Raw genomic sequence first — 23,227 nt, forward strand, 5'->3', positions numbered from 1 at the left:
AAATTTGGACCTCTCAGGTCAGTTTCACTGATACCAATGATCTTTTTGGCTATTTGTAAGGGTGACATTCTTCTCACTGATCACCACGCCATTGTACCGTGAACTGTGTATATAGTAATTATAGCAGGGGTTCTCTAGGATCTAAAATTTATTCAAAGGTTCCCCTATGTTAAAAAGGTTGGGAGAGACTGGGATTTGTGCTTTGCTGAAATAAGCCTGAAAGCTTAGCTAAAATTTACAAAGAGAATAGAATGAGAAGTTACTGACTAACCTACCTCCCTATGATTACTCCATACTAAGTGTAACTTTGATGATGAGGGAGTCTAAAATACAACAGCTTTTGACCTATTATTGCATTAGATAACTCATAATGAGCAGTACATTTTTTGCTGTGGGTCTAGAACATCGTTGTATATCTTATGTTTCCAGGTAACCTTATTCTGGGTAAGTGAATTAAAGTCCCAGTTTTACATTTCTAATGTTCCTTCTCCTAGTTTCCTCCTCCTAGGGGGTCCTTTAGGCTGTATGTTTTGTTATACTTTTTAAAATCACCTTTAGTATTCTCTTCAGGCCATGTAATGTTGCATGGTATTTTTTCCCTCTTTTCTAGTCTGGTTTGTCCCTAATGATATTTATTTCCCTTTTGTTTTATTAAAAACAGATGACATTTTATTGGACACTATATATTTGTATATACATTTCTTCCAGACCAAAGACCGCTAGTCAATATTCGTACAGAAACAATCCTTCCTCTACCCCTAACCCCCATGCCAGCCTTCAGTAAGCACTATAATACTCCTATATACTTTGATTCCCCATAAAAAGAGTGTGGAAATTGATTCACCTCTTTTCTCTCTTTTACCTTTAGTACGTCCAAATTGATACTGGTTTTTATATCAGGGCATTTTCAACTAGTAATCTTACATCAGATGTTTCCTAAGCGGTAAAAAGTTTCAGCAATATTATTAGGTAAGCGCTGTTGCATTATTATTCTTTACAACATGTCTATATTCCCAATGAACATACTGATTGATAATACTGTATAATATTGTAATCCTAAAGGTCTCCCAAACCCCTGAGGAAGCCGTGCATGGCGAAACGTATCGGGTGGGAAGCGTACTTGTTACCGCTAACATAACATGATGTAATATTATACCGCTACCCTACGATTATCAGACTAGTGTACCTATGTTAGCTTAGGGTTAACGTAGGAGATTTTTTGTTGAAGTTTTTAGTTTGTCCTTAACCAATAAATCCTAGTGTTTTTAAAAAATAGTCTTGCCCTTCAAAAGCCTGTCATTCTTTCTCTCTCTCTCCCACATACCATACAAATTCCAGGCTGGGCAATAAGGAGCTCACTCCTTTTCTTTATCCTTTGTTCTCTTTGGGTCACCCATCTTGGTGGAACACATTCCTTTACTTGTCCCTAATGATGCAGAAAAAGCTGCAGACGTGATAACACCCGTACTTTTCTGTACCATTACACTGCAGGGCACTATGGTGATGTTGGCCAGGTCCATGACACTCTGCATTCACAACCTTTCTTAAGTGACAATGGACTTCATTCAACCCAGAATAGGCATTGCAGGAGACAGCTTCAGAGTGAAGGTAGGTATTGCAACCAGGGACATTTTTAATAATATTAATAATTGTGATATTTATATACTTTAATATGCTTTTAAATGTGCTTATCCAGTGAATAAAAGCCCAGGTATCTCCGGTTCACCTTTAAAAAGGGAAACAGAAAATGCTGTTCAGGTGCTTCTCCTCCTGTTATTTTTAATAGTAGTAATCTGGGCTGCTCAGTAGAAAAAAATAAGCTTCTCTTGCTTTGGCTGCAACATTTTATTTGTTCCAGCGAAATCCAGAACCCAGGGTGGCCACTCGACGAACAAAAGAGCAAGCATTTTGTAATTACATCGCCTGGTCTTACAGTTTATAATTGCTTTTTCTCCCTCGCCTAACCTCCAGCACAGAAAATAAACATGCCTTTGTTTAAGCCGCAGGTGCTTAATTCATGCTTTTAATATGTGATCCTAGAAGAGTACTTTACTCCTAAAAGCCTACCTCCGTGCTGCTGCTAGCGTGTATTTCAGCTAATGTACCTACCTTCACTTTCGCCATAGCAAATAGAATTTTTTCAGTTGGCTTGTCCTTTGTCTGTGTGTTAACAACCAGCATAAAGTCATCACGATAACCTCCGAAGGTCATTAGACTCCTGTGTGTGTATGTCAACAGCAACCTCTTAAGAAACCGAAGAGTGGGTGGAAGACAAGAAAAAAAAAACAAAAGGCAAAACATTATTTTTCCTTTCTAATTCAAACAACTATTGCACTGAAGGACTCAAACAAAAGCTAAGCATTTACTTAATAAGTAACTATCAGGCAACCATTATGTACTTATATAGGAGGGACATATAAGCAGCACGTCTAGAGAACATTTGGTTAAATAAAGTCTAAAAAGCTTGTAATCAATCTATATTAATCTGTTATATTCAATTTGCTTTAATGTAATTTACATAGACATGGGAACAATATGGGTAACTCAAAAGGGAATGTTTACAGGGCATTAATATTAATTATAATGATAATATTAGACATACCATTGTGTTATATTCCAAAACGCTTATTCCATCTTCGTGTACTGCCAGCCAGACTAAAGGACCTTCAAAAGGGTTTGGAGTTACAGGCTGCATTGTAATGAAAAAAAAAAGTAATATTAGTCATAGCAAATCCTTATCAGCAATATATTGTAGCACACAGGGGTATATGTGTATCACCAGCATTACATATTATTGAGTTACCCTACAAATTTGGAGTACCAGTGTACTAGACATGCAACACAACATGGTTTCCAGCATAAAAGAGAACTTTTCAATTTATTTGATGAAAAAAATCGCAGTTTTCAAGGATGAGGGTCAGATCCTAGGTACTTATTTCCCAGGTCATTTTCATTGAGCTGTATACAGAATTCCTATTCTAAAATGGTAATTTATAAAGTGACCTTGTCATTATAAGGTCCAAACTAAGCTTTCCATGCTGTAGAAGAGGATGCTGTATACCTATTTTTCCTTCTTTTTCCAAACACTACTTCTCCAGTCCCTAAATCTCTGTTGCTATTATACACTTGCTATTTCTTTATGCATGTTTTTTGTATTATCTGCCTTGTCAGAAATCTGCCTGTCATTGATATTGTGTGCATATATTGCACTTTTCTTGTATTTGCTAATTTCAGCATGTCATTAACTTATGTATGTCATTGGCATCGTATTATTGGAATTTGTCTGTCATTGGTTTTTATTAGTGCAGTCACATTCTTTGTCAGGAGTGACAGTGGTTGCAGAGCACTACAAACCTGGAAAACCCCTACAGGGTGATGAGACACTTTTTGGGAAGGTTTAGATGGAAGCTACTTGAAAGCTTTGGCAAAGCCTTGTGGGCACTGGGAAGCTCTGACACACTACTGGGCACACTGGAGTTTTTACTCACCATATGTGTTGCACACAACCTTGCCCATTTTTAAAAAAGTACCAAATTCCATTAACCACCACTGACAGATTTCAACTAATCTGGTATGGAGTCAGGGGGTTAGCTTGGGTCAAAAGTAGGGAGCCAAAGGATAAAAGGATGCGCCATTTGTTAATCTTTCAACCAAAAAAAAATTCAGGTAAATGTATTTTATCAAACTCTATTTAAAATAAACTGTCAGGGCATAAAAATATGAAAACTGGCTGGAGTACCTATTATGCACATGTTGTTTTGGGCCATTGAACACACTTTTAATAACTGTTTGTGACCTAGTTAATTGCATTTATAATCAGAAAATGTGTGTGCATTGTACTAAATGTGTGGTATACCCTGTTATTTATTTACCAAAAAAATTACTAACCAGAGAAAGAGGATTTTGCATATCAAGTTATTTGTTATTTGTAACTCTGCTATTTACTTATGTGTCTGACATATAAGTGGCTTTCTTTTCTCCAAGATACACTATGTCTATTTATAAAAAGCAAATCTAGAAGAGAATCTTTAAAGTCTTTGTGTTCCTAAGGCAGAACTAAACTGAAAATCAAAAAAAATATTTCATTTGAAAAATCAAGACATAAAGGGGAGGGATGTCACCTTTTATTATTTAAAAAAAAAAAAAAAAGCGGTGTTGCAGTTTGAATTGTCTACCCTTTTAAGTTAAGTAAAAATTTTAGTTTAGGTCAGCATTAAGTGATGTGTTGTCAGTGCCTGCTGTTTCACCAGAGAATGTATGGTGATTGTCAGATTCACTGCTTTATAAACAGATCTAATTGGATAATTGGTCAAACTTAAATGAATTTGTTAGATATTACATTCAAAGTCCATAGGTGATAATATGGAGTTGGCCCTTCTTTGAGTCTATACCAACCTCTACCCTTCTGGGAAGTCTTTGTACAAAATTCTGAGGTGCATGTGTGCCCAATCAGTTATTTGTGAGACCAGGTACAGATTATGGATGAGAAGGCCTAGATCTAAATCATCTTAAAGGTGTTCAGAAAGGCAGAAGGACAATTTGAGTTTCCCAAGCAAACTCATCAAATGATGCCAATGTCGATTACAAAAAGGCCTTCCCCAAATTAAACCAAAAAGTTGGAAAAAGGCACAATTGTCTGAAATGACTTTCTATTCTGTTCAGTTTGAACTTTAGTGTCCACTTATTTCAGCCATATACTCTAATATATCAGAATCAATGTACTTACTTTTGCTGGGAAAAGTGTAGCACCAAAGTATGCCCACTTTCTGGCGACTGTAAGGTATATTCGCACACAATCTGATGCACTGTGGCCTCGAAGTGCCATCCATCGTGACCCCAGTCTCTGCTGAAGCTGCCTGAAAAGATTAGAAGTCAGATCAATAATTTATTTATGTTAATATGAAAAAAGAAGCAAGCCACAGGTTCACCATCTTCAAAAGGCTCCAAGGATAGGCAATGGGGTTGATGTATTTAGGTTTAGACTGTTCAATAACAAAGTGAATTAACACACTGCAAAAAAAATTTCACTTAGCTTAGTGAATAATATCCAATCATGTTCATGCAAAAAAATCATGATTTAAATCATAATTTTAGCTTTGCCTTGATATAAGTATTTGCCAGAGTTTCAGCACATTCATTCATTTAAATGATAATACATTGTTCCGCCTATTCTTCTTTAAGTAATCAATCCCAAAAGTCTAATTTTGAAAGCAATACTTTTTTCAAAAATCTAACATGAAAAAAAGATAATTGCTCAGGTTTTCCTAATGGCTAGAATATTTTTCACAGATGTCAATTACTGTGCTTATGATCCTATGTCCTTCATACCAGCAATGATAAAATCAGGGTGAAGACAAAGGAAGTTTAGGAATTTCACAGAACCTAGGGAAATAAAGAGCTAAATGTAGTAGACCCAATGAAGTAGATGCTTAGTACAAAATGCCAGATATAATAGCAGGATGTCTGCTAGGGCTCCTATATAGTTCATATTCCTTTGTACTGGCAATTAATGCCCTATGCACTGAAATAAATCATATTCATACTTTACAGACACCATTTATTAATAAAACTCTATGCCCAAGTGCAGTTATACCCACCTCAATTGCTCCTCGGTGCAGTCTTCTCTGTACCTCTTGGGATAAAATTTCTCCAGTGCTTGTTTTACTGCTTGACTTGATTTTACTTGACCCGCTGTGGCCTGAAATGGTCGCTCATAATCCCCACTTTCTACCTGAAGATGGACAAGTGGTCAATGCCATTATATTATTATAGAGCAGTGTTTCTTAGAAGCAGTGCTACATTTCACATTAAAGATATCTGCTTTATTATGGAGGGGAGAACAATCGAAATGAAACAACATTTTCCATACAATCTGACTAACATGGGAAGTTTACTACCTGTGGTGGTTTTACCAAATAAATTGACAATATTGATATAGGCTATATACTGCAAAAATGTAACTACATGTACAATATGGGCTGCAATGTTCTCCATTGTATATATGTAGCCTTTTAGTGGACCAAGCACTGACCTACACGTACAGTCTACCCTTCATTTTTTAACTTTTCAACTCATGTTGCTGTATAAATGACTTTGTTTAAACAGGAATATAAGATCAGACAGTCACTATTGTGAACTAACAAAGGCATCCCTTACCAGTTTATTGCGGCAGGAATGAATTGACGATCAGTCATTTATTAAAGGAAGGACCTAAGGAGCAACCTTTTAGTATCTCCAGGGACTTACTGTACATACCCCAGCTGTATATTGACTGCTTTTAAAGGGAGACATCTTGTGACATTCTGTGGGAGTAGATATTCACGTAAGAACTCAACCTGGCTTGAGTTTATTTCTTTTAAACCACTTTGCCTCTATTATTCTATACATTAGGCACATTACTGAACACATAAACACACTAAAACAATACACTAATAATACCTTGACTTTACATCTGCTATCCACCTGCAAAATGCAGAAAAAGCAAAAGAACGAAAGAGATGGAGGGAAGGTTAAATCTCCTCAGGAAGCCATCTTTACACAGGGACCTCAAATTGTATAATTACAGGTTAATAGTGTACTGCACATTAGCCGAATGCTTCATTATAAGTAATTGCTTTGAAAATTGCATTAAAAGGTATACGGAATTCCTTTTTTTAGAAGTTACCTGAGCGAGTAGAGCAGCTAGTTCAAGTGCCAGCTCCTTATTGACTGGAAAGAGACCATTAATGATTTTATCGTTCGTCTGGTACATTAACAGCAACTTTTCCCTCTCTGTTTCCCCTCGCACCTGCGCTGAGAAGCTCAGCCTGCAATACAAAAGAGGAAAGTATGGGTACATACCTATGCAACAATGCTAATCAATCGTACAGTTAAGCTAGGTACAAACGAACGACTAATTAACGATTATGCACGATTATTTTGAATGATCGTATAGTGCACAATTCTGCAAATGCTGTAGCGATACGATTGTTCAAATATAATCCACCAATAATGTACACACGATAGATACGATAGTTTGAACGATGCAGGACGTGACATGTATAGGAGAAAGTGTATCACATACATGCATAATAACATACTTGAAGCTGGACTTCAGATTAAGCAAATATTATCCAGACACAAGAGAATGTGCTTCCTTACTTAAATGTATGGGTGCTTTGTGTATCTCTTCCAGATCTGTTCATTATTCTATTGTAAAACTTTGCCTTTGTGCAGGAGCTACCGGTAATCAAGACCAGTTACTGCTGCTCTGTCTTCTTCTGCTCGGTCATGTATCCACCCCCAATCTGTAGTGGGTGAGCATGCTGGGTACCTGCGACACCTATGTTTTTTGCACACATTATTAGTGACCTGGTGATAATGTCACCACTACTTTGACATGGTACTGTCTGTGTTTTTAAGGTGTATACCCTCTGTGTTTTTAATATAGATTTAGTATATCTAGAAACATTTTGTACCCAGGGTTCAGCTCAAAAGAACTGCTTCTTGTTTGTAATGTAACAACCACCTGGCTCATTGCACTCACCTTCACTGTTCTCACCTGCTGGTATAATGGATCCAATGCAAAAGACTTGCCCTGGCTATAGGGGACACTGTGACCTCTCCCAAAATGCAGTAACCAAACCTGAACACTGTCACGTGAAGAAGGAGGTGACATTAATCCCATGTAAATTCTGAAACTATTTACCATTGATCTTACACCAGATTAGGGAAGAGGAGTAATGAAGTGGTGTGAGTATAAATATGTCAGGTGCACAGAAACCTTGTCATTTTTCTCATCCAAATTGTGTATGGGTAAGGTGTTGGATCTTCAGTTACGGGTGTTTTGTGGTTGTATAGAGCTAACTAGTTCTGGTAAGGCTGCTTTAACGCACCAGTAAACCAATGATTAAGGCTACGTACATACGTGCAATGATTTCTGTCCGATAATCATCTCAGGGCTGATATCGGATAAAAAACTTGTGTGTGTACAGTGCTCATCCTCCATTGTTCGAAAGACCATACTGGCAGATCCATGGACGATAAAAGATTGTAATACAAGTGAAGGGGAGGGATCGCAGCAGGGTGCCACTCCGTCGTTCTCCCCCACCCCTCTCTATAGATCAGAATGGCACTGTATGTACAGCACTCGTTCATGCATCATGCAGTTTGTCATTGGAAAGGATCGTGAAAAATCCTATTGCATGTGTGTACTTAGCCTAAGAAACCCACCCCATGGCCACATCACCCTGAATGCCCCTAAACATTTACTTTACTGAAGTAATGTTAAAAAGATGAATTTGGATTAGAGGACAGTTAAAATATGTACTGTGGATGTCATTCATTGTTTTTGCAGTAAAGACCTAAAACCTGGGCATGAATTGCATTACCAAATTTATGTGTAAATAGAATATTAGGAGGTAGGTACCTGTTCTTATAGGTGAGTCTCACGGTTCTGGTGCCATCACATTTTCCAGGAAGTTGCTCTTTAGAAGCCTGTTCCCATTTTGAAATGATGTCACAGATCTGTCAAAAAGAAGAATGACAAACATTGTATGTGGTGTAACATCTTTTTATATTTTGGTTAAAGAGGTTTTCTGATATATTGGGGAAGAGTAAATACATTGGTGCCTAGGGATGGAGTTATGTCATCAGTCTGCTGCAGACTAAGGAAGCATTGCATCGGTTTCTTCTCCCAATGATCAGACTGTACAAATTTTAATTTTAATCTTAATCAAGACATGAAAGGCTGCAGTAGGTGGATGATCTATGTTGGACATTTGTGAACACAACCAAGAACTAGACAGGCACCAAGATTCACATGATCTAATAATCAATGAACCAGGTCTATAATGTAGATGGGAGCTATGGAAATATGGCCACATTTTTATGGAGAGGAAAGCAGAGGAAGTCATTGTCAAGAGGTGTAATTTACTGTGAGGTATTAAAAACCATAGAGTCTTAAACTTACACATTACTTATTATGCAATCAGTTTATATCTACATTTGGTCTTAAATTTATTAAATAAATAGAGACAAAAAAACAACAATTCTCTTAACTACCTTTCAGTCATTGTAATTGGGACAGCGAAATGAGAACAGTTTAAATATGGCCCTGCTTACTGGGAGCCTTTTTACCTTAATATTTCCTTGTAAGCAATACTCAAAATCGTTTCCAGAGGGATCATCTGAGAACAAGGCAAATCCAGACTGGGAAGGCTTCCTCATCCCCAGGTCTTGGTTAAGTGTGCAAAGAAACTCTTCAACTGTTGTTGATGCGTCAAATCCTACAACCTGCAATTTATGTGGTTCTAGTTAGTTTGCCATGACAGGTTCACTTACACAAGAAACAAATAATTCAAATAACAATGTACAGTATACAGTATTGGTACTATTGGTTATTCAGCAATACCTGAGATAATAATTACTTGAGATAATAAACTACCATTACGTGTATTTGGTATTTTTTTCAGGCTTTTTTTTAGTGTTATTGTTTTTCAGTTTCTATGCAATCTATAAGCAAAAATATTTTTTTAAACCGATTCAAAAACACATTTTATTCTACTTCTGCCACTGTTACTTAAAAAACAAATATTGTTCCTGCAGATAAAAAGTACATCTTTTATTCTATTGTCTTATAGGAGAGTGAAAGAAAATTTCTGATGCAAAGCATTGCAAAGATATTTAAAAATGAAATGAAGACTTTGAAGGTCTGTTGGCGGAGCGTCAACATTAGTGGATTGGGTGACAGGGTGTGCTACACATGCTCCATGTATTTCAGTGAAGTTTTTGGGGCTTATGAAGCATGCTCAAGATCCAAGACTCATCAATGGGAAACACAGATCACAGGTGGTGGTATATACCTTTCTTGTATATAAGTTTTGCTTGGTATTTATGTTCATTGTGGAAGTTTAGATTTTTTTAGTGGTCCATTTTTAAAAAGTGGTATGGACTTAGCATGTCCAAAAATATTTATATGTTTGTGCTTTTTAATATGTTGGTTTTGTAAGTTCACTAGTAAAATTATACTCTAAATGGAAAGTTTGGTCAGGTAACAAGTAAGTCATGCCCCTGCCTTTTTTTCAATTACATAATTCTCTCTGCTACCTTTAGAACAGTAAGCACCATACAGCATGCTCCTCACCATGGACCACATTTCATGAATGGGTCAAAAAAATGCAGGCCATGGTGTAGCATAACCTTGTGGTGTATTGATATCTGCTTTCTATTTTACTGGAACATTTTTAAATGTGGTAATTGTTTTAATATTAGTGTTGAGAAATATGCTTCCAAAAATCTTAGCTGTCTGGTAGCTATATCAGTTTCCTGACCGCGCTAAATCCTGAGTCACTTTTCCAGAATAAGTCAAAATCAAGTCAGAACTCTTTGCAAGTATCTGAGGTTTGCATATTAGTTTGTGGTTAATGACTGAAAGCATTGAAATAATCACACATGCATGCCAGCCAGGAAATTACGTTTTTTAAGAAGGAGAGGTCAGCAATGGTACTTTTCATATTTCGCTCAGAATATAGTTTCCTCAATACATTCTGTATAGTTAGAAGTAGAGGGCAGGATGCTGAGGCATCCCATGGGAGAAGAGCCTGGTCTTACCTGGTAAGTGCCATTCATAAAGTGCACAGGGATACTGAAGGGTAAAGAATGATGATATGGGTTTCGTAGCAGAATTGATAAAATTTCCATTCTAGAAGGTTTGGCGTCACGATCTCCATTTTGCTGTGTTCTTTCTACACAACGCTGACAGTAAATTGCATATTTTCCAGCCTCAGTTCTAAATAAAAAGCAAGTATATTGTGAGATTAACACAATTACTAGACAGCTATTACAGACAGTTATATAAAAATATAGTGCATAGGTACATAAAGGGTAATGGAAACGTGTTAAAGACAGAAACACAATCTGAAATAAGTCATGGTGGACTTCTTGTGTCACTAGTCATGGGCCATGTATAAGGATCATCTGGTCTTCAGGAACCACGAAAGGGATAATGAGTTTTGAATCCAGATGGCCCCAAAGTGTGAGTTTTATGTACATTAATTTAGAGCATACATGTGTAGTTACCTGATATCTGCATTCTTCTTCAAAAAAAGGTTTAGGAGCCAAATGTACGGATGCTGAGGGAGAAAGAGCCCAACACACAGTGCCAAAAGCTGCCAACCCTAAATAACAAAAACAAATGTTAATAAAACCTTCAATAAACCTAGTTCAAACTATGATTACTTTGTAGGCACATATATGGGCAAGTGTGTTTGCTTTATATGATCAATGCTGTGCATGCAGAAATAAAAGATTTGCCTTATGCACGGTAATCAAATACTTTTTCGATTTGTTTTGATCTTAAAGCAAACCAGTGTTAGGCCTATGAAAGCCAAAAAAACAGGATCAGCTTCTGCAAAGATCACAAAGTCCTCTGCAAAGATCACAAAATCACTTCTTTAGTCACCATCATTCCTGAACCTCCACTTTAGTTACCAGAAGGTAAATATCCAGTATATGGATCCAAGCATGGAGGAGAATGTGATGTCATCCATCTAAGAGAAATTTGGCTACAGGGAGTTATACAGAAAGTCATGCAGTGCCTTGTAATAGAGCAGATTTATTTATTGGCCTGGAGTTTTCACAGGAGACCATAAAACATTCCAAGCTGTGTAAGCTCTACTTAGTGCGACTGCTACTTTTCATTGGGCTGCTTTTCGTTGGCTAAATGGAACAGTACATGGAACATATTACAGCACTGCATAATATGTTGGTGCTAAATAAATCCTGTTTATTAATAATAATAACAGTATGCAAAGCTAGGAAGGGGTGCTGTTCTCTCCAGCCCCATTTAGCTGGGTGCGCCTTTCAGTAACCACCTGGCTGTTTTGTGGGTGGTTACTGAATAGTTGGGTCACAATACAGGGGCTGCCACCTACAATTTCTTCCCACCCGGCTTGAAAAAAATTCTGGGTTGAACACTGAAGGGGGGGATAAATGTGAAGCTAATACTTTATAAGAAATAAAGATAAAACATTGAATTCTGGGTTTGTATTTGGTATTTAAAAGCAAATAGGTTTGCTATTCAAACACATTTAAAAGAAAGAACTTTCAATGACATAAGCTCTATGACTGAGATGGTTAACATATATACCTACTGAAATAAGATTTATAATACATTTAAGATACAAACAGTCTATAACCATTTAAAAACCACATTTTATTACATCTTAATTTGAAGTGATTCATACAGGGGTTTATGTTGATGGGAAGCCTTTCAAATGTAAGATTTTGCTAGTGTTACAAATGCATGTGTATAAATGACAATCACAGCTTTGGACATTAAAAGGGTGTGTTTATTCTGCTTTGCCGGCATTTCAAATACACCTCAATAGGACATTCTAGCACAACACAAAGCAGGTCAAACACAGCCTCTGAACTGTTCAATTAAAGGAATTTTTCTGACCTATGTTTGACTTGTGTTTCATGCACATTCTAAATGCAGAAAATCAACACTCATCAACATGAGCCCTGGATATGCTTACAATATGTATGGAATGAGTTTAGCTTGGTGTGATGGAGGAGTTAAGCTGCGTACGCACTTGCAATAATTATCGTTGTAAACAATAATCGTTAACAAAAAAAGTGCATTAACAACTGACCAACAATGCAGACAAACGAGGATTGTTGCTGGAAACAAACGACCGTCCCAGCGGATCTGATTGAGCGATTCACTATTGTTCACTATCTGTTGTGTGTACAGTCGTTCAGTGATCGTGGATGGTTCTGTAATACACTTTCTCCTTTACTTGTCACTTCCTGCATCGTTCAAACAATCGTATCTAGCGTGTGTACTATTGGTGAATTATATTTTAACAATCGCATTGTTACAACATGTGCAAAATTGTGCACAATACGATCGTTCAAAATAATCATGCCTAATGGTTAGTCGTTAGTTTTCTAATGATATTTATTGCAACTGTGTACCTAGCTTTAGGCTCCTGGTTTACAGTACTCAGTAAATGATCACCAGGCAATAACACAGGTTTTCTGCAGGTGATAGGCTTGAACCTATAAAGCCTAATTATCAATCTAGCCCTCAATGAGATCCTAACAGTCGGGGTACCTGTATAGGACTTGGTTGGTTCTGTGGTTGCCTGTGTCGGGTCTGTTTAATGAGCTGGCAGTAGATTTCATTCTGTAACTCGGGATGGGTGAGACACACTTGGAGAGCACTCTGAGCGAGGGACACGTGATAGTCTATAGCCGGGGAATCAATCGCTGCGTTCAGAAACAGCTGGCAAGTCTGTGCAAAGAGGTGACAGTTCATGATGTAGTTATAGCAAACAAATAAAGAAATCACAACAACAGTAACACAGCACATTGTGATAGTTATTATTAACACAGCATGCATGAAAACACAGGTTATATATAATATAAATAATTATTCAATTTTAAATCAGTAATCATTATAAGTTTAAGCTGGCCCTATCACTGGTCCCATACACTGGAGATTCAGTCTGACCACTGTGCTATTATTGTGTGGTCTAAAATAAATTTTGCATTAACATACAAACTCCTGTTTATGCAATGGAGTTAGATTTAAGACCTGCCACCACAAGCCAGCCTTATTTTAGGTAAAATAGTCACCTGAAAATATCTGACCACAGCAAAGTGACTCCTCCAGATAATTGACAATGTGTTGGGTTATAGGGATCCCTATAGATTAGCCCCATCATTAAGGGTTTCAGAGCTTATGGGTTATTCTTTAATAAATGCAGTTCAATAGTGTGAGATTTTAAGAAGAGAGTTCAATTGTATGAGAATCCTTTGTATATAATGGACCATACACATTGCATAAAGTAAAGGAACTTCTCGCACCATTTACATACATATACTGTACATTCATTAGCTCATTGCTCATACTAAAGTCTCCAGCTCCCTCTTGTGGCCACTAATCATTCCTACCCTTATACTCCATAAAATACAGCCAGGCGTCTGCTTACTATCAAGCAGGTGCCTGACCTCTACAAATGGGTTTTCCAACTCTCCCACTCTTTGAAAAAAACAAAAAAAAAAACACACACACACTCCTGGACATCCAGACAACATTATCAATAATCTATGCCTGTCCTTAAATGCGTTTCTGGTAATATACACATTTTACTGGAATTATTACAACAAATGCAGTATTGCACATTTTATTAATTTTTTACTTTGTTACATTGATATTGTGATCCATGCTTAAGGTAATTATGATCTATAAAAACATACAAAACACTGCACATGGGCAGCGTGGTGGCTCAAAGGTCAGCACTCTTCAGCCTTTGCTTTGCACATTTTATTATTTAGTACTTTGTCACATTGATATTAGGATTTATAGATTTATAATAGATATATTTATAAACAAACCAGAACATTTTTTTATCAAAGGACATATGCCAAATGGCATGTGCACAAATCCTGATGTTAAGTCCAGGTTAAGTAGAATCAATCATTGTTACAGTAAGTGTATGACAGCTGCAAAACATTACACATATATACTATATATACTACAATATCTATCTGTCTATCTATCAATCTATCTATCTATCTATCTATCTATCTATCTATCTGTCATCTATCTATCTATCTCAAACTTAAAGTGTATACAATCCATAATAACGAACATCTAGTATTTGCTTCCGTTTTAGCCAGTTAAAAGTATCAATAAGAAATTTAGGTTTAACAGTTTGTGCACAAAAATTACTTTTGATAGGAAATCAAATAGGCTGATGACTTAAGCTGCGTACACACTTCCAATTTTTATCGTTGGAAATGAACGACGAACGAACGACGAACGATCGTGTTCACATAAAACAGGCCATGTAAAAATAAGTACTGCTCATTATCTGGATTCCAGACCACTTTAGGGTCAGTAAGAAGAGGAATCCACTTATCTTGGTCTGCCTGTGTCAGGCTTTACCAGGCACTGAATTTATTTTAGGATGAGGTGCAGGACATCTTATCCTACAGGCAGTCCTGACCTCCCAGCATGCTCCGGTGTTAGATTTTTGTCAGAATAATTCTAACACATATGTCACTGATTTACCACAGCTGTGCTTCTCTAGTGTTTGCTTCTCATTGACTTCTATGATAGGTGTGCCGATGACATGTCTCCGGGTTTCACATTTCCTATTATGAATGCTGCTGTGAAAAGGGTGAATTCAAACCAGTCCTGACATAACCTGACTGAAAAGCATGAGAACTGGAAAATCACTACAATGTAGCCATATCCTGTTAAAAAGTGAACATTGCACACATTTAATGATATATTACTAAAGATATAAGAGATATAAACTATAAGAGATGAATTCTTTGTGTTTTTTATATCTGCCACACCAGATTATGGTGGAAATGTTACTAAAGGCATTCACAAAACCAAAAGCCTTTCTGTATCAGCATATCAGTTCAGTATAGATGCTTATCATAGCATTGAGGCTGATTCACCCCAGTCATAGGATGAATGGAGCCCAGTATTCTCCCCAGATTTTTTTTTTTTTAGCTGGGTGGGAAAAAGCTGTAGGCAGGTGGTGGCCCTTGTATTATGGCCCAACTTTTCAGTAACCACCCAAAAACAGCTGGGTAGTTTCTTATAAAAGTGCAGGGTAGTGCACCCGGCTAAAAGTGCCTGGGGAAAACACTGGCGCCTATTTATAGTACTAAATCAAGAATACTACAAAACACAGAGTCAAGGTTTTTACCTTAAATAATTTGATGGCCTCTGTCTGCAGTGCTTCTGATGGTAATGTAGTGAGAGGTGATGTTATGGCTTCTTTGCTGTGACACAATGCTGGATGTCTCCAAACCTGGGAACCTATATAATAGAATGATAACAACCAAAAACATGCAGTTAGGTTAATTGGCTTCCCCCAAAAATTGACCTTAGACTGTGTTATAGACATATGACTATGGTAGGGACATTAGATTGTGAGCTCCTTTGAGGGACAGATAGTGACATGTCTATGGACTTTGTAAAGCGCTGCGTAATCTGTTGACACTATATAAATACTGTGTAATAATAGTAACAGTTTTAAGGGAAGTGTTTGTATTTTTGTTCTGTGCAAAAAGGCAACACTCTTTGACTCTTTGGGTTAAAGATTATTTATACCCTGTGCAAATGATGCCGATTGTATTTCCTTAAATTAGATGTGAACGTTTCTGCTGGGTGAAAGTAGCAAAATCAAATTATCTTCTGGTAGTCGAAGGGCAAACTTTCTTTGAAGTGTGCAAATGTTCTGGCATTTCTGCAGATTATTGAAGACAAATCTATCCAATTAAAGTATTGAATATTGAGTATTTTCTCATTTGTGTGAATGTTTTTGGTCTATTTTCTCTTGGAATACTCTAGGAACATTTGATACTTTAAAGTGGAACTAAACTGTAAAAGCTAAAAACTGTGAGCAGGCAGCTCTTTATTGCAGAAAGGTATGTACCTACCTGCTTGTTTGCAGTTTTTTGTTGACTATACATTGAGCTGTATGTCTCAATGGATGACCCTGACATATCCTGGTGCTAGGAATAAATGTGCATGACACTGGGAGTTATGTCATTTCGGCCTGGCCAATAATGATGGCAAACAACCCAAACTTAGATAAAGACCGGGTGAAGATGTTGGCACCAGTGGTGAAGTAAGAGGTGAGTTTAGTCCTGCTTTAAGTGGAAGATTTGTCTCCTTTAGAATGCAGATAATTTGCATTGAAAGTTAGGTTTATCCAACTTCAAAAAGTTTTTCCCCAAATAGAACATTCAGTGGGGAAACTATTATACCAATCTGTTTAACAATTAATAACTTTGGAGTACATTGGTTTAGATATTCGAGAATGTTTACCTGCAGAAAAAAAAAAACCAGAAAAGTGTTATTAATTTTTTTGTGTGAATGTTGGAAAGTTCCTTTTGTTACATTTCTTCTTACTCACTCTTACACCAAAAACTATCTAACTGAAGAAGCAGAATCTGCAGTTTTTCTGCCTCTTATTTTGTTTTAGCTTGCACAAAAAAATTATTGTTTATCTTGTATGGGGGAGAACATCATTACAGTGCAGTGCTTGTAGCCAATGGCTAGAGCCATGCACTCTCGTCAACACAAGGGTGACCACTTGTCTCTGGATATTTTAATGGCAACTTTAACAGAGAAAGGAGCAGCAGACGATCCTTGGGGACGTCTACATTTTTAAAGTTGTAAAACTGGAATAAAAAATAAAATTTGCCTTTTATTACCTACTTTATGGTAGCATAAAGAAATGTGATGTTTTTAAATGTTAACTGTACTTACAAGAGTCGCCATCCAGGCTTAGCAGTTTGCACACCAGCTGCTCAAACTCAGTGCCCACACTTGCCCCTGTCACTCCAGCTGCCATGGTTAAGTGATAGTGCCAGGTATCCTAAAATACACCCAAAAATATTCATAATGCATATTAAACATATTTCACAAATAAACCAACATGATTTGTCATCTTCTGTCCATTTTCGCCTCATATTATCATGTTAAATTGCAACTGTATTAATAAGTACAGACTATTTGCCAGGAAAAGTAATTTTTTTTGCAAAAGGTTATGATGTGCAACAACAATAAAAACCTTCTGGTCTAGTCTAAATGTGTATGTCAGAATAATAGTTAGACAGTTAGACTCAAGTAGCTCAGACATTGCAGCCTCCATTTCTCTACCTGAAGTTTCTAAAGTACAAGATGATGACAACATTGAAAAAAATGTAAACTAGCCCCTTTGTACCCATACTCTTACCTTTTCATGTTTGGACCCAATAAGAAGGTATGTGGGGTCCTGCTCTTTGGGATGGATAACAACGGTGTAATGTGTAGACAGTAGGCTGCGTCCACTGGTTTCATAGTCTTCATCGGAATCACAGGTTCTGTCTACTTCTTCTACTTTAGCTTCCCAGAGCTTGATTTGTCCCAGTGGAAACTAAATGAAATATCAGAATATATGTAAATTGCCTGACCTATTTTCTAAATCAACTCCATAGTTCAAAAACAGATCACCAACGGAAGTGATAAGATATGATCATCCGTGTTATGCCATTAACCTACAATGCATGCATACTGCTGCTCACCACTTGTAGGAACAAACGCTGGTGTAACAGGCTAGATGGTAATTAAGCTGGATGGTAATCCAACGTTTGCTAAATAAAGCCTAATTAAAACGTATTTTGTTCCATTGAAAATGATAGTTTATGCAGATTCAAATCCATCAGGTAGGTTGGTAGAAAATATTTGTAGGGTTTTTAATTGACTTGCTATTTCAACCTGTGACCTTGGCTTTTCACTCACCTTTTCCTCTTGACTGCGAAAATAGTATAATGTTTTTCCAACCAACGTGCACCAAACTCTCTTGGAATATCCATGTTTGACCTATAAAATGTTTAAAAAAAAACAACATATATGAAGATACATTAAAACCTCTTATAACCAAATCACGGAAAATTTACCGACTATCCTGGAACCCCATCCTGGCAACTTCTTATAAGGAAATGTTTTTTAATAATTCCATAGGGAGTACTTCATTTTCTCCCACTCACACCGGAATGGGCAGTGTTTGGCCTTGCTGGGGAAGATGGCACCCAATATTAAAGAAAAGTTAAACGCCTAGCTTTACTTATTTCAGCAGTTGCCAGGAAAACAATTTTACAATCTTGGTTATCCCCTGACCCACCCACTATATGCTTATTCTTGACAAAAATACATCTTTCCATAAAGATTGGATTGAAACATCCCAACGAAAAGAAACATGAACACATCTATTCTTTGTAGTATGGGAAAGTTTTATCATCACCCTAAACACTGCTACACAACAAAGATTACACCAATGTTTCCAATATACTTTGTGTATTTATTATGAACAATAGAAGGGGATCCACCTATACACCATCTCCCAAATTCAAATACCCTCTAAACTTTGTGGATATCCTTGTATTTTGTTCAACTCTTTTGTCACTTTGTTTTATACAATACAATCAGTCTTAATATTAATGAAAAAAAAAACAAAACAAAAAAAGCCTCCTGTAAGGTTCTCCAGGATAGACTCTTTCCACTTACAACTGAAGACAAACATTTCCTAATTTACAGGCTTCAACTTTTAACTTTTTTTAACACTTTTAACTTCCACAGAAGAGGTGAGGGCTGTTTTATGTTTCAGTCCTTATCTGAGATTAGACATGTTGTTAATGGAACTTCTAAAAGTAGAAATTTAGCCACAAGCCATAGAGTTGCTACTGAAAACAAACATGGACAGCAAACAAGGCAACACAGAGGGATAAATGGAGGAATCAGAGAACAAGTCTAAACATATTTCAAATGACCTATATACACGTGTTGTATAAAGTGAACTGACCTAGTTTTCTGAGCTAAAAATAAAATATAAATGTAAAATTTTTATTTATATTTTATTTAGCTCCCTAGAGGTTCATTTATTTCCGTTTTTTTAAGAGCGGTACATTGTTTTTCATGAAAATTTATTTTACAAATTTATTAATAGTATGAGTATAATAAAGTTTGAAACATAAAATCATGTCAAAATAAAATAAATTGAGTACATTGAAAAATCTATATAAATTTTTTAAAGAAAATTTTTTAATTAAAAAAAAAAAATATTATACTCATACTATTTTTAATATACTGTAAAATAAATGTTCTTGAAAACAATGTACTGCTTTTACACATATAAATCCAATATATTGCATTCAGTACAGGTATTTTGTATTAAATGTAATACAAATGGTTTTTGAATTTCCCGCCCCGCCCCACCGGCAACGTACACGGCACTGACGTCAACGGGAACTCCCCCGGTGACTCATCGGATGCAGAAGACGCCGGAGGAAGAAGAAAGAAGACAGAGATCGCGGCAATAGACGGTGCGGGACGCGGATCAGGTAAAGCTGTATTTACTAACCTTCCCATAGGTTTACCTACCCCGAGTGTGACTCTGGGCTACCGCTAGGAAGGTTAACTGATCATATAGCAGAATCTAAAACGCAATTTAATCCATTGAAAGGATATACTGTATGTGGAAACATCTGCCCTGGGCTCAGACATCTAACAATCCTCTGCTTCAATGTGGAAAGTTATGCCAACAGCCCTTTCTCTAAATGGGCCTGATTTAATAAAGCTCTCCAATACTGGAGAGGATACACTTTCATCAGTGAAAGTGTATCCTCTCCAACCTTTAAGAGCTTTATTAAATCAGGCCCATTGAAAGGATTGGAGCAGTTTCCTGGAGAACCTCTTTAAATTGATAATAGTAGAAGAATAATTAGCTTTGGAAAATACATGTAAATACGCCTTTAGTTAATCAGAAATAGGTAGAGAGGATCTTTAGGAACACCTCCTAATCTGCCCTTTTATAGGTTTCTGACCTTTGTGAGGAGCCCCTTCACAGTGGGTTTGACATCCGGCTGTGTGAAGAGCACACTGGCTGCTTGGACCCGAAGAACATTTTGTAACACTCGTACCCACTCATCCAAGATATTAGGAGAATCTGCCGTCAGATAATATGTTCTTTTCTCGGTCACCAACTGAAAGAAGAAACATGGAAATCAGTTGGTTCTACAAAAAAAATAAATAAATAATTGCACTCTTAAGGGGGCAAACAGGAGGACCTAGAACACAAACAATCAGATCCGAAGTGAACATGAAAAGACATTAGCGGATGACCAGCCATTAGTGACTAATTTTTGAGTTTCCAATTGTATGTGGATAGATCAAAAGTGTGATCAAATGTAGGGCAACATACCATGAATGTGGTGTTCTGAGACGTAAAACCATATGACTGGTTTATATGTACTAGGTTCTTAGCAAAGTACTAGGGTTTACAAGCACAGGAAGTGAGGTGAAATCTCCCTAACAGAAACATGTAATAAAAAACTTGCCCACAATTGGTTTAAATATTTTTTTTTTTGGTTTATTTTTTTTTAGTTGTATTTCCCTGTTGAATTGCAGCTAGATAAATGTTTACGGATTGTGCATTCTTTATATGTTAATTTGCGACATTATATGTTTGTTTGTTTTTCTCTCTCTCTCTCTCTCTCTCTCTCTTTCTATATATATATATATATATATATAAAAAAAAACTTGCCTACTCTAATCAAAAATAAAAAAAAACTAGAAAGTGTCCACCATGAAAACACATTTGCCTTCTTGGTTGAGGAGAACGTACTAAAGCAGGGGTAGGCAAACTCCAGCCTTTAGGCCAGAGTCAGTAGTCCATTTTGGCCTAATGCCCCCCAGGTCGATCCGGGCTAATCCCGGCTGGCAGGCGGCTCTTGAGCATCCTTGTTATGCCTCCCTTCCTATTTACTGCGGCCGGCATTAACACTTCCGCCGCCGGGGTAAGGGGACATTCCCTCTCCTCCGTATGCATTGCAGAGAAGAGGGATTTCCCTTCAGGGGCGTTCCTGGTGGGGGGCGGAGCCATCAGCACAGGACTCGAGAGGGAGTCCAGCCTAGCGTGCCTTCTTGACCTCCTGAAATTGCCTAGTAGCCAAAAAAGTTTGCTGACCCCTGTACTAAAGGATGAAATGTATAGTGAAACCGGAGGTCTTAATAAATGTAATCATGGGCAAATGGTAATACCAGTTAAGAAAAAATAACTGGGGCCTAAGAGGGCAAAAAATAATGAGATACAGCAAACTGTAACATAAAATTAAGCAATAAAACAAAACAGAAGCAATATGGGCCCAATTGACAAAGCTAGCACCCCAGAATAAGTATATGTGTTTGTATTTTAATAAGATTTAAAAATTATAGTCACTTGAATAAATTAGGGAACCTTATCTCTGTGATTTAAGCCTTAAATGTGACTACATAATATGTACCATGTGCGGTTGTGAACGCTAAGCCTAAACGCTGCCATATGTTATCATCATTTAAGGGAGAATTAGAACACTTTACAAATTATTACATTATACATGATTTGTCATTTACCTGCACCGTCTGCTTTCCGTCACCTCGCACTATGTGACTGGAGGAATTTAATTCAATCTGACCCTGAGGCTTGCAGATTACATCACTCTGCAAAAGAAAACGCCAACACCTTAGCACTAAGTTTATACAATAACTTCAGCTATAAAACAAAAAGCTGCTTCTCAAAAACGTAAAACAACAAAACAAAGTAGAAAACAGATCCGTGATTCATGTGCAGCTTTAGCAAACGGAGAGAATTATATTATTGTACGGCAAAATGTCCATTCAATACCAAGTTTTTTATTTCTCAAGCATTCCAGGCACAGCTTTTTTTTGTTGGATTTGCTGACCGTGCAATGGAGTTTAAGTCCTGTAGCATTCTATGTGTTGCAAAAAAAATAAAGCAACACAAGGGTATTACAAGTGGATGTCTTTTATGAACACCTACCTTTCAAAACTGAACTGGAAGTACAATTATTATAAAAAATAATGTGACTGCGTATACATAAAATCATTGCGAAGTCTGTCTTTCAGTGCAAATTAATTTATTTACCTAATTTGATTTAACCTCAACCACCTGTACAGAAGTAAATAGACTAGGTCAGAAAAGGGCAGAACTTGGACCCAATTAGGTTTTCTGCATGGACAGGTACTGACAAGAATATGCTAGCAGTAATGGATAGCTGACAAATGGCCCATCAGTGGTCTGCTGCTTCTCCACTGTCCAAGCAATACCTGGGGCCAAATTGGTGAGCAAGATGTATTGTTTAAATGCAGTGGAGAAAACTTGTGTCACCAATCCAGTCTTCTAGTAAGTAGTACAGATGTCAAATGATTGTCTCCAAAAACAATCTTTTGTGATTGTTTCCAGCGATTGATGAAGGAACGAGCATTGTACACACAATGTTGTTCTATTCAATGGAAAGGGGATGGGGGAGAATAGGTGAGCAGCACTCTATTGTGCGCTCTTCAAAAGAAGTGCACAGTGGCTGTTCCCAATCATTCGGTACCCATCAATCCACCTTGACATTGGGGACCGCTGTACATAGATTTTTACCTGGTGACTATTATCACTACTATCTAACTTTATAGATCTGTAAACTAAAGAACAACCATTTCGTTAGCAGGCAAAACAGCTCCCATGTATGGATTTAAACTGTGCGTTTAGCTATTAGCCTGCAGTTTAGCTTTAAAAGAAACCTGCATTGGAATTTATATGTAGGGAGCCAATCCTGACCTCATTCTCAAAATGCCAGCTTCCTTGGTCCCTCCGGCACATTCTTTATTGCTACTAATTAC

General features: G+C 37.0%; 1 protein-coding gene across 1 annotated transcript in view; it reads right to left on the bottom strand.

Moving 5' to 3' along the window:
- PLEKHH2 (pleckstrin homology, MyTH4 and FERM domain containing H2) overlaps positions 1-23,227 on the bottom strand; it is a gene marked incomplete in the record, with an annotated part of 89,305 nt that overhangs the window by 3,745 nt on the left and 62,333 nt on the right. The window contains 16 exon segments of the mRNA XM_072409778.1: positions 2,110-2,244; positions 2,603-2,689; positions 4,727-4,856; positions 5,598-5,731; positions 6,665-6,806; positions 8,408-8,505; positions 9,118-9,273; positions 10,591-10,768; positions 11,059-11,156; positions 13,100-13,279; positions 15,717-15,829; positions 17,288-17,396; positions 17,757-17,936; positions 18,302-18,382; positions 20,383-20,541; positions 21,950-22,036. Coding sequence (XP_072265879.1) covers positions 2,110-2,244; positions 2,603-2,689; positions 4,727-4,856; positions 5,598-5,731; positions 6,665-6,806; positions 8,408-8,505; positions 9,118-9,273; positions 10,591-10,768; positions 11,059-11,156; positions 13,100-13,279; positions 15,717-15,829; positions 17,288-17,396; positions 17,757-17,936; positions 18,302-18,382; positions 20,383-20,541; positions 21,950-22,036 — 2,067 coding nt within the window.

This window comes from Pyxicephalus adspersus, chromosome 4, assembly GCF_032062135.1.
Source record: "Pyxicephalus adspersus chromosome 4, UCB_Pads_2.0, whole genome shotgun sequence".
In the NCBI taxonomy this organism is placed as follows: domain Eukaryota; kingdom Metazoa; phylum Chordata; class Amphibia; order Anura; family Pyxicephalidae; genus Pyxicephalus; species Pyxicephalus adspersus.